At 44.3% G+C, this 12,965-nt stretch overlaps 1 protein-coding gene across 6 annotated transcripts in view; it reads right to left on the minus strand.

Annotated features, from left to right (window-relative positions):
- The window catches only part of CRTAC1 (cartilage acidic protein 1), a 140,779-nt gene that overhangs the window by 111,600 nt on the left and 16,214 nt on the right, over positions 1-12,965 (minus strand). For all 6 annotated transcript variants that reach the window (XM_031461548.2, XM_010974402.3, XM_031461547.2 and 3 more), the window contains exon 2: positions 6,194-6,393. In XM_031461548.2, coding sequence (XP_031317408.2) covers positions 6,194-6,393 — 200 coding nt within the window. The remainder of the gene's footprint in view (positions 1-6,193; positions 6,394-12,965) is intronic.

Here is a 12,965-nt window from a genome sequence, read left to right on the forward strand (position 1 = left end):
TACACTTCTGTATGTTACAAATCTAACATTGGTCTGTGCTGAAATCAAACTGTTGGCAGAGCTTCATTCCCTTCAAGAAGCTCTAGGGGTAAATCTATTTCCTTATTTTTTCCAGCTTCTAGAGACCACTCACATTCCTTGACTTGGGGCCCCAACTCTGTCTTCAAAGCCAGGAATGGTGGTTTGAGTCCTTCTCACATTGGATCACTATGACCTCCTCTTCTGTCTCCCTTTTCCCACTTTTAAGGACCCTGTGACTGCACTGGGCCCCCTTGGATAATCCAGGATAATTTCCCTATCTCAAGGTCCTTGACTTAATCACATCTGCAAAGTCCCTTCTGCCATATAAGGTCACATATTCATTGGTTCTGGGGATTAAGACACAGGCGGGCATCTCTAGAAGGCCGTAATCTGCCTACCACACCTTCTGACACCTTGATCTGGGTATGTGCGTGTGGCTAGGGTAATTACTTAGGGGCCTCAGGCCTTTGGGGTTGGGGATGGAATTTCTGCCCATTGCTTCTGGCTGCCCAGGGCTAGGGAGAAGGAGGTTCAGATGTCGCGTTTAAGACATCTCTGTAAAACCTGCCATGTACTGCTGAGTAACCTTTTTATGAAAGTTTTCAGGATGGGTTTAAAAGCCCTGGCTCCTGCTCCAGCTCATGTCTTATTAGTATTTAAAATTGGGGGCGGTCCATGCTTAACCATAGCAGGAGAGCTGGCACCCTGCAATCATTCTTCCATGATACCGACGACAAGAATCTTAGGGTTAAGGGTGACTCAATTAAGAAACATATTTTTGCAGAGGAGGTTTAGAGGAAGTCCTTTTAGCTGTTTGAATCAGAGCATTGAAGTTCCTCCATCCAAACTTTAACAGCAGCAGCCTTCTGCAGATGTAGAATAGGCCTTCCCCCTTTCCTTCTTGGAATTATTAGATCTAAATGGTTAAAGTTCAGACCCAGAGCCTATGAGGCAGTACACATAGTAGGTGCTTGAATAGCTTTTGATATCACTCATCCCCCTTTTATTTCCAGGCTATGAATAAATAGAAAAAGATTGAGATTGGAAATATTGGCAACATATATTAAGATTTAAAATGTGCATTTGATTCCCGGCATTTCCACTTCTTGGTGTCTATCCCAGAGAAATATTTGCATATGTATGTAAGGATGTGCAGTACAGCACTGTCTGCAAATGGTCACAGATTAGAGGCAGCTTAAATGTCACCAGAGGAGAGGCCAAATCAATGTGGCATATCCACACTAAGGAACTTAAAAAAAATTAAGCTAGATCTATCTGTATGTTGGACAAATGAACATACTACACAGTGAGAAAAGCAGTTTTGGAACAACATGTGTCAGTTTGATTCCCCTAAAAATTACGTATTTTGTAAAGATGTATTGATATCTATAACTACCTCTGTATATATAACAGAAATATCTGGAAGTATAAGCACCAAATTGAAAACAATTGTTATTCTAGAAGACAGGGATGAGCCTGGAGTAGGGATGGGGGATTGGTAGAGATGGATTTTTACTTTCATCTATATTGTGTGAATTTTTTTGGCAATAAAACATACTTAAGTGTTATCAAAATATGAAATGTATTTTAAATTAAAAAAGAGAAACTGAAATAATCTAACATTTTAAGTTGTCAAAACCGATGATCAAGTCTATAAAAATGTTGCATTTTACAAAGCAACAGTTAGGACTGAAAGTTCAAAAGTATTTTTCCTATTTTGTTAAAAGTGTGTGTGTGTATATACATATGTATATGTACTGTATTTATTTATATATGCTACATATATAAATATATTTATACAGATACATCTATCTATACATACTATATATCTATGTATGCTTATAATAAAATGCATAAATGGTGCTTTGGTTAAATAACAGATAAATATCTCATTCTTTATCATTGCTCTTATTATTTATAATGGCAAATATATCTATATGATTATGATTAATCTGGTAATTGAATTCAGTTTGCCTTTTAAATAATCCAATTAATTTTAGTAAATTAAAAAAGTTTTGACATAGTGGCAAAATTAAGAAAAAAATAAAACTCTAGTTTACCATACATAGCATCCCTTTAAATGAAACCCTTCCAAGTGTGAAGAAGAATGCGTTAAGGTTTTATCAAGTGAATGCTCTTTGCGTAGAAAAACTGATCTAAATCGTGATTTAAACTTTACAACCACGACAATCTTTCTATTTGAGCAAAACTTCTTGGGAACTGACAGGGTGGAGGGGTTATCTCAGACCTCTGGGGATATCCCAGGAAACAAAAGCTCCTCTAAAGGAATTGTGCAAGATTGACACCAACAGGGATTCCTTTCCAGACTGTGTGAGACTGTAGATTGGGTGTTTAGTTCCACTGAGAAAAGGAGAAATCACTGGACTTTTTATTTACCCAGGGAACCGGTCTTGAAGATCTTCAATGGTCTGTGCGTGCGCAAACGTCTCTGGTGGTGATCAAATCCTCCCCTCACCCCGCGGGGAGGAGACTGTATGCAGACCGCAATCACGCACCTGCCGGCTAACAGATAAGCCCTCCACAAGCGGAGGCACTCGTCCAGCTGTGGCGGAGGAGCAGAGCCGGCCCCCTCCCTCCCCCATCCCCGAAGAACAAAGGGCGGTCATTTTCCGCTCCTCCCAGGGTCAGATGCACGCTCACGCCTTCCATCACAATTAACCTAAGAATCTGAAACACAACACAAACTCACCCGCAACAGGCTCAAAATCAATGCCATCAATACCCAGAACGAGGATGCCGAAAAAGCAAAACAAAACAAACCTATTCAAAGAGTAAATACTCAAAGCAACAGGGCTGGATTCAGACGCACTACAAGGTGAACAAATCCAAGACAAGTTCAAGTACAGAGCATCTTATGAACTGAAGAGCTGGCCCTTACCCCAGGGGCCAGAAACACAAATGCCTTCAGGAGGCCAACCATGGAAAGGTCTGTAAGATAATAGAGAGTGGGCCTGTCCTGAGCTGGACGGCAGGGGCCCCAGGTAAAGGCATTCACATTCAATTCTTGAAAATTTCAACTCCTGCTACGTGATTCCTAAACAGAGAGTCTACCATCAAACAGAAGGAAACAGAGTTAAATGTGAGTGTAGGGTGGACGAAATTGAATAAAAGTCAAAGTTAGAAATGTCTCCAAGGAGTCCACAAGGCATGGAAGGCAGGGCAGTGATCCTAGCTGCCGCTATTTGAAAGGATGGTGACCACTTGGTTTATATCTACAGAGTCAATATCAAAACAAAAGTTAGCCGAAATGGCTTATTAAGCTCGAATATGAGGGATTCAGATTAGTCACATAGATTCTTGACATAAATAACTGAGCTAGATTACAAAAAGATGACACACATCCCCCTGGAAAGCTTAAATGAATGGAGTCTCCAAAAATTTTAGGTGTGACCTTATTGGAAGGCAAGGGGTAGACCAAATGACCTCCCAAGGTCCTGATTTAAATATATCTGTAGAGTCAACCCCTGGTTATCCAGCCCAAAGAAGACAGTGACAAATCATCCTAAGCTGAAGATAATAAAAAAAAAAGTTGTATTTGCCTTTGGAATGTAATTTGGTACTTAAATTAGAATGTGTCTTTCTGATGCCCTGAGAATTCACAATGCTTCATAGCAGTCACAAAGAAGGCCTGACCTGGAGCTGGGAGGCTGCCCAGTTTCGCCATCCTGTCCTCCATATAACTCCTCCTCCTTGTTGGGGTTGAGCAATATCATTCAGAACACCCTGTAGCCCAAGCTTTCTCAGACTGGGGCTGCCTGGCTCAGCACTTCCCTGGGAGAAGAGACAAGGGTCTTTGTCTGATCTCTGGCTGATTCAGGATCAAGACCCAAGATGGTCTGGTTATTGTTTCTAGAGGATGACTCCACAGTGCTGCAGGTCCCCCAGGAAGCAGCAAGCTAGACAAGGTTTAGACATCTACTCTAAACTGCCTATGAATGATGGTCTAGCTTCTCCACCACAGAAGACACAAAAACAAATTTATTGAGTTCCTTGGAAGAAAAAAGGAAAAGGGCTTCAATGAAAAGGAAGATGAAATGAATGCCCAGCACTGGGAAAGCAAGAAGCTGAATGCTCAGGAGATGCAGTAGCAATCCCGTGCACCTCCAAGGATGGATGGGATGGAGCCCTGAGCTTGAGGCCCATCGTCTAAGATGAAAGGAGAGCCTGCTCACTGCAGTAACTTGTGGGAGGCCCAGGAGAAGGGAAATATGGTTGCCCCACTGTTCTCTATCCTCTGTCAGCTCCCAGCACCTACCACAGGGAGGCTGGTGTCATCTGGCAGGAGACAGGGCCAACCAGAACATCTCAGAAGTGCATCATGGTCCTTTACGGAGACCCTAGCAGAGTGGCACAGGCTCTCCGAGGCAGGGTTTGGCCAGGGCTTCTCTCAGACTCAGAGAGTGACTGGACAGTCACAGAACCGAATGCAGACAAACTACTTGGCCCCAACCCTGCGCAGGTCACCTCCGGCAATAAGGGTCATTATAACCATGGCTATTTTTCTTTTTTCTATCACATTCTGCTCTTTAGTTTTTCCTTCTGAAGTCCCAGAACTGTGCTGTCTAATTTAAATGTGGCTATATAATTGAAATGAAATAAAACTTAAAATTCTGTTCTTTGGTCACAGTAGCACACTTCAAGTGCTCAGTAGCCACACATGGCTACTGGACACCATACTGGACAGAGCGACACAGAACATCTACACCACCACAGAAAGTTCCATGTGTCAGCACACTAATCTATACTTCCAGGAGACCTAGAATCTGGTACCTTCTACTCTTTGTTGGGTAGAGGAAAAGAATAAATGAAAGAAGAAATGTACTTTACAAAGTATCTGTTCTGTACATCATTGCCACTGATCCTCACTACGGCCCTGTGTGGTAGGTGGAGGTAGATTTCCATATGCCCATTTTACAGGTGAGGAAAGTAGGGCTGTGTAGTTGAGTAATATGCACAAGGTTCACAACCATTGGGTGGTATAGGGTTAAAACCAGGTTTTCCAGGTCCAAGGTCAATGCTTTTGACTGTTACAGGCAACTGCTACAAATAATGTTACTTACCAGTTACTTTGTTCAGTGTCACCATAAAAGCTAGGGCCTCCCAGAACGAGGTTGACAGGCCCCTGTAGTGTTTTTATTGATTGGCTGATTTTTGAAGTGATAACTAGACTTTGTACAATGTAGTTTAGCAGTTCTATAGTTAGGGAGCCTTGGGGTTCAAATCCTGACTCATCCACTTACTATTTACTTGACAGAGGGCAGCTGTTCACCATCTCTGAACCCCAGTTTCCTTTTTGTATACTTACTTCAGAATGTTGTCAGGAAGATTAAATAAGACGTGCATGTGAAAGGCTTGGCACAATGCCTGGCATATATTAGTGCCTGGCACAATAAGGAATGACTATCAGTGGGGATTGGCAGAATTTACAGTGCACCTCAGTGCAACAGCCTACGGAGACCTTAGGACAAGAGGGCATGACTAGCCCCATCTTTGCAGGTGAGCTATCTGAATCGCAGCAAGTAAGGGACTGGCTCAAGGTCATGCAACTAGTAAGTTGTAGATCTAAGTATGAACTCAAGCTATTTGGACTCCAAATCTTATGCTTTTCTTGCTATGCAATGTTGCTTCTCAGGAGAGAAGGCAGCAGGAGCACCAAGGCATTGTTTAGAGGAAGTATAGTACCCCTCTTCATTCCCATCTTCCTCCCTTCTCTGAAACAGACAATGTTCTCTTAGTCTTTGTGTAAAATACTATGCAAAGGCAGATTTGAGCATCCCCTTCTACCACAACTGTCACCCTTCAGCCCCTCCTACATAGAGATTTGAGAGTCTCACTGGTGAGGAAGTAACACCTGCATAACTAAGGAGGCTAACATATGAACAGAATGCTTTGAAGCAGAGCATTCAAATCTTCTCCGTGGAAAGCCTGTAGATCAAGCACCTTTCTTCCAATCTACCCTCCATCCCAACTCACTGCTATAGTAAAAGGCAAGGATGTAGCCTACCAGCACCCAGCAAAGCCCAGCCAAGACCCATGAGTGAGAATGTGTGTCACTGCAAGTCCCTGGGTTTTTGGAGTTATTTGTTATCTGGCTCGATTACAGCAAAAGCTGACTAATATATCTGTCAAATTCAGGGTGTGAGGCACTTACCCTGCCACGACGATCTCAAAGTCCCCATCGTGGTCCACATCAGTAACTGCCACTCCATAGTTGAGCTGGGTGGGGTTGCTGTCATAGTCAGGGGGTAGGACTGAGTTGGTGACTGCTGTGAACATGGGTTCAGCCCGCTGGGACCCCTCAGTCAGGGGCAGAAACCACAGCAGCAGCAGGAACAGAAACATCCTGAACATCTGAAACCAAAAGTTGCAAATGTTACTGAAAGATCTGGCAGCCAAAGCGGCCCAGGAAAATCTAAGCCTGGGTCGGCACAGGAATGACTTTCTTCCCTGGTCACAGAGGGCTTGGGAAACCCTAGGCTGTCACTTTTCCATACCCATCCTGACTATGCTCTTTAAAATTGCAATCTGCCCGCATCACACCTCGTCACCCTTATCCTGCTCGGCCTTTTCTTTTTCTACAGTATCTATCAATCACTAAGTAACATACCAGATAATTCCCTCATGTGTCATGTTTATTGTCTAGTGTCTGTCTCCCTAGGACGTAAGCTCCACCAGGGCAAGGATCTTGATCTGTTTTGTTTACCTATGCACACCAAGCCAAGCAGTGTCTGGCACGTAAGAGGCACTCAATACAAATTTGTGGAGTGAATGAAGGAGGGAAGGAAGGAATGGTAGAGTAGAAACACACTACTTCCCATACTCTGGGAGAAAGGTTGGGAGGATGAAAAGAATAACAGATTTCACACAGTCCAGGGGTGGGCGAGTGCCCATGAGTGTCCACGCCTAGAACAACAGGAGAGGCAGTAAAGGATTATCCTTCTGTGGGACCTACTCCAGAGGGAGCCTGGAGGGAATCTCCGACTTGGAAGTTTCCTTCTGTCCAGGTCCCTCCCTAGGGCAGCTGGCCATCACCTCCAGACCAGGAGGCAGTCAGTTACGGAATGTCTTCCAGCAGGATCCAGCGGGCAGCACATCATTTACTTGGAGAAATTAAACCATTGTGTGTGTGTTTTATTATAAATTAATTATGTATAATCCATTGTATAATTCATTATTATATCACTAACATAACTCAGGGTGTTGCCAAACATCCTGGGGCTACGGGAGCTGGTGGCAGGCACCCAGGAAACAGATGAGAATGGCCAAGGAGGTGGAAGGACCCCATCCTCTCCTTGCGTGAGCAGGGGAGGCACTTGGAACGTGACAGACAGCACCGCCCCGAGATGCTGCCCGCAGGCCTAGACTCAGAACTCACAGCGTGTTCCAAAGGCTTCCCTGGGACAAGTCCCACCAAGTCTGCTCAGGCCCAGTCCCGCAGGCAAAGCGGGGCCTTCCTGCCTTCAGAGGGCGGCACACCTCTTTCTGATGGAACTTTTCCTGCTGGCTTGTCAGTGCGTCTGGCAGCCAAGAGCAAGCCTGAGTGAGGCTGATGTCTTAATGAAGGGAGGATCTGAAGACTGACTCCCCAGCTGGAGACTGATATTCCTGCCAGCAAAGGAGCTTGCTCCAGTTCAGGACCCAGAGACCAAAATGAAGGGCCCAGGCACTGTCTCTGGAGCCAGACATGATTTAGAAGCCTCCCTACTGCCTTGCTGGAGAGGCTGGAGGGAGACACAGGGGCAGGGCTTCAACTAACCCTCAGCGGCAGAAACTAACCTCAGCGAGCCTTCCTGGGAAGGATGTTCTCGCAGCGTGTTGAGAGGGCACATGTTGGGTGTTGCACGGTCAGAGTGAGGTCAGTCCAGATTACAGAGATGCCTGGACAAGACTGCATCATCTCCTGGCTGTCTAATCACATCACTACAAGAGTCCTGCGACTTGGCAGGGAGTTGGGTTGGATAAAGAAAACATAATTGGATTAATGAGCAGTGGGGAGGGAAAATGAGAAGCTCAAGAGTATTTAATAACCAGTGTGGACATGTTGAAATGTAGCATGGATCTGAAGGTCACTAGACTTTTCAAGGTATGAAGTCTATTGTAGGGATGGCCAATGAGTTTCAACTTGAGAGCCAAACTGATTGGCAGTGGCATGGAAGAGTACTGTGATCAGCTTACAGCATTCACATTGGGCGTGGAAGGACAAAGTGGTATTGGATATGCCTTCTAGAAGGTATTAAGTTCCTTCCAGGCACCAGACTTGCAATTTGGGTCACTGCCACCAGGGAGGCAGGTCCTATTAGAGTCATATAAACAACTAGTAGAGATTTTCTAATGAAAGCCATGAAGGGCAAGAACCATAACCTAGCCTTTTGATTTTTACCTTTTTTTGAAAAGTAGAACCTTTAATTAAAAGAGCCATATGAGAGAATTAGCTACTCTGTGTTACCCATTTCCAGATAAATAACCTAAAGCAAGATTAAAAAGAAATAATACACCTATGGGCTGACCTCTATTTTGCTTGGTGACCTTGAACAAGTCACCACCTTGCTGGGTCCCAGCTTTCTTCTCCAAAATGAGGGTTTGGGAGTAGATCTCTAAAGGTCCTTTCTGGCTGTAAAATTCTGTGATGGATTAAAGGATTTTTTTTTTTAGAAGCAGAACTTCAGCATTTTTTTCTCCTTAGCTTCTTCTACAAACTTCAGACTAACCTGTGTGGTTTTCCTTTCTGAGCATATTAAACATATTTTGAACAAAACCCTTTTTCAGCAGAGCTCTGTAGCAGTTCCCTCACCAGGGCCAAAACCAGGCAGGAACTAGCCATCGTTAGTGTGGAACTGAAGGCACCGGGCGCGGGCAGACCAGTGGACGGCCTCCCACTGCGGGGCGGGGTGAGAGTGGAGCAGGGAGAACACAGCCTTTATATTTCATTCTCCTGCCATGCCAAAGGCTCCCAGGGGACCCTCTGGGGCTGCTCAGTACCAGTTGAAAGTTAGAGGGTCAGCAGAGGGCCTGCTGGGAAACAGTTGTGGTGGGAAACTTAAGGAAAGTTCTGGTAAATATCCACCCATCTCAGGGCTCAGATGAAGGAAATTACTGAAATGCTCCTCTATACCCTGGCTACTCAGTGGTCCCCAGACCACTGGCAGCAGCATTAACGAGGAGTTAGAAATGCAGAATCTTGGGCACCCCTCTCCACTGACCCAATAAATCAGAATGTGCATTTTAACAAGATTTCAGGTGATCTGAATGGATGTTAAAGTTTAAGAAACACTTGCTCAAACTTAGCTGTGTGTTGGAATCACTTGGGGAGCTTTAAATAATACCATTGTCTGAAAGTGATTTCTTGGATATGACATCAAAAGCACAGGCAACAAAAGAAAAAACAGATTAAATAGGTTGTATCAAAATTTTAAACTTTTGTGCATCAAAGGACACTATCAATAAAGTGAAAAGACAAATGGGAGAAAATATTTGCAAATCATATTTCTGATAAGGAAATAATATCCAGGATATATAAAGAACTCCAACTATTCAACAACAACAACAAAACAACCCAATTCAAAATGGGTAAAGGACTTGAATAAACATTTCTCCAAAGAAGATATATAAATGGTGAATAAGCACATGAAAAGATGCTCAACATCACTAATCATTAGGGAAATGCAAGTCAAAACCACAATGAGATAACACCTCACACCCATTAGGATGGCTATAATCAAAAAATCAGGAAACAGCAGTTGTTGGTGGGACCCCTGTTCATTGCTGATGGGAATGTAAAATGGAGCAGCTGCTGCAGAAAACTGCTGTGCAGCAGTTCCTCAAAAAAGTCCAAAAAACAGTTACCGTATGATCCAGCAATTCCACTTCTGGGTATGCACCCAAAAGAATGGAAAGAAGATACTTGAACAGATATTTGTATACCCACGTTTGTAGTAGCAACATTCACAGTGGCCGAAAGCAACTTGAGCATCCATCAATCCACATGTCCCAAACATGGCCTGCACATACCATGGGATATGATATGCCCCCCAAAGGAAATTCTGACACACGTGGATGAACCTGGAAGGCATTAGGCTAAGTAAAATAAGTCAGTCACAAACAGACAAATACTATATGATTCTACTTATACAAAGTGCCCAGAGTAGTCAAATTCACAGAGGCAGAATGTAGAATGGTGGTTACCAGGGGTTGGTGGGAGAGGGAGTTAGTGTTTAATGGAGTTTCAGTTCAGGAAGACAAAAAGTTCTGGAGATGGATGGTGCTGATGTTTGCATGATGATGTGAATGTATTTAATATCACTCCACTATATACTTATAAATGGTTAAAATGGTAAATTTTGTGTTACATAAGTTTTATCATAATAAAAAAATACTCATGCCTGAGTCTCATCCCAAGATAGTCTCACTTAATCATCATAGGATGCAGCAGGGGCATCAGAACTTTAAAAGTGCTCTATGTGATTGCAATATGTTGCAAAATTTGAGAAACACAGTTCTGTACCAGGGCTTCAGTGCTTCTCAAACTTTAATATGTATATGAATCACTTTAACAGTCTTATTAAAATGCACATTCTGGTTTAGTTGATCTGCAGGAGGGCCCAAGATTCTGTTTTGAACAAGCTTCCATGTGATTCTGATGGTCCTGGTCCATAAACTACACATTGAATAGCCAGAGTCAAGAAATCATACTACATACTATAGCAATTAGTTCCAGAAACTTCTCCCCTGCCTCTAGATCTAAGGAGCTGAAACCAATCTGAAGACTATACAGTCCTCAGGACTGTAAGCTCAGTTGTTCATCAGACACTCAAAGTACTAGCTGTCTTCAGCTCAAAGTCAGATGATCACAATTGACAGGGAGTGACAAAAAGGGATTCTGACTCTGATTTTTGCAAAGAATTGAGAAGAAAGACAGGGTTGGAACTGGATGGGGGTCAGGTCTAGAAGACAAAAGATAGCCACCATTAATGACCAGAGTCTAGAGAAAATGGGGTATGGGCAGGAATTTGCAAGCCAAGATAGAGATGCATGCTTGTGAGTTCCCCCAAACCATCATGGTGCCTAGCACTTGGAGGTGATCAACTAATATTCGTCAAACAAAGGAAGGAAGGAATATGTCCAAATGCTAATGTGAATCAGCAGAAATTGCTTGTAACTTGTCATACAGTTATTTTAAAACTGCTCTTTCCCAAAAGCAATGCTTCTTAAACTGTATGTGCTTACAGATCACCCGAGGCTCTCAGTAAAATGTAGATTCTCATTTGGTAAGTCTGGGGTGAGGCCTGAGATTCTGCATTCTCACCAGCCACCAGGTGATACCAAGGATGCCTGTCTGCAGACTTCACTTTCAGTAGCCAGGCTCTTAACCAATGGTTCTAAACTCCAGCTGCCCAATCAAGTCACCTGGGGAGTTTTTTAGAGCTATGCTGCTGCCTAGATCCTTCATCCCAGTTTCTAGTTTAATTGGTCTGGGGTGGGCCTTGGGTGCTGTATATTTTTAGATGCTCCCCTGATGACGTTAACAGGCAGTCTGGGCGAGCACCACTGCCCCAGACTCGTGGTCCCCAGATGGGAGTATAAGCTGCAATCTGATTTGAAGTGAAAAATGTTGCTGCTACCAAAATTCATCAACAGCTTGTTGAAGGCTATCAGGAAAATCTATTTAGCCAGAGAGTATCATAGGAAGAAGCAGGATATGGAGTTCAGGGAAGAAAGCAGAGCGGGATGGTACTGCCTGAAGCAGGACAGCCAGTGCCGAGTGACCTCACATTTTACATGGCTGGCTCAGAAACCTCCTGTCATGCCACTGTGAACATCTCAGTCTTCTGGGAGAACACGGGGCAAAGCTAAAAATAGAATTAAAAAGCAGGTTGAAGTGAACTTTTTTGTTTTCTTGAATGCTGTGTATCAAGCACCTACTATGTGTTCGAACCCCGGGAGAAGTACTCACAGGCAGGAGTGGCATTAAGTAGTACATGAGTAGTGTCAGCGCAATCGGAGGGCACCTAGGGGAAGCGCAGCCCGGAGGAGGTGAGGAGAAACATCAACAGCAGAACTTGGACACAGGGTGCAGGGCCAGAGCATCGGGCTGCTCCGGCAGGGGAGGGGAGAGGAGGGGCAAAGGGGGGTCTTAACAAGGGCCAGAGGTGGTAGGACTTGTGTTTCAGGCAGTGGGAAGGATTGCTTTGTGATGATAATTTCTTAAAAATGCTTGATAAGCAAACAATCGTGAACAATCTTGAACAATCCTCAGGGGGATAGAGAGAAAATAAATAAACAAGCCAAAGCTCAGAGTTGGGGACCTGGATTTGGACCTCAACCCCATCAGAAACTAGCAGGTGACCTTGGGCACATTCCTTAATCTTTCTGATCTCCAGTGTGCTTGTCTGTAACATGAGTAACCTATGAGTTGCCACGGGTTCAAGGGGTATGTGAGCTAGAGAAGCCTCAGGGGACAGGAGGGCAGCCCTCACTGCTTCTTTCCTTTCCTTTCCCACAGACACTGTTAAGGTTGGACAGTCTTTAGGCAGTGGCTGTGGGTCACATGCAGCCAAACTCAGTTTTCTGCGGCCTCAGGACTTTTCCTGAATTGGGTCTGAAAACTGGTAACCAAGCAACCTAGATCTCTGATGTGGGGTCAGGCAGCTGTAGGGGGAGGCTTCCAGGGCAATTTTTAGGGCAAGCAGTTCTTTAACAATTATCAAAAGAGCCGAAGACACCACCCCCGAGCTCTCACAAAAGCTCAAGCCCTGAATGCTTCAGATGTTGGGAACCAGCAGGGAGCCCAGACCCTTTCTAGAAACTGGAGGAGGGTGGAGGCTTGAGGAGACACAGGAGCACTCCCCCCTGCATGGGCTGGGTCACCAGATCCACACAGAGATCCACAAAGGAGCGTCTGGGAATAAGGTGTTGCCATTGGAGAG

This window comes from Camelus dromedarius, chromosome 8, assembly GCF_036321535.1.
Source record: "Camelus dromedarius isolate mCamDro1 chromosome 8, mCamDro1.pat, whole genome shotgun sequence".
Classification (NCBI taxonomy): domain Eukaryota; kingdom Metazoa; phylum Chordata; class Mammalia; order Artiodactyla; family Camelidae; genus Camelus; species Camelus dromedarius.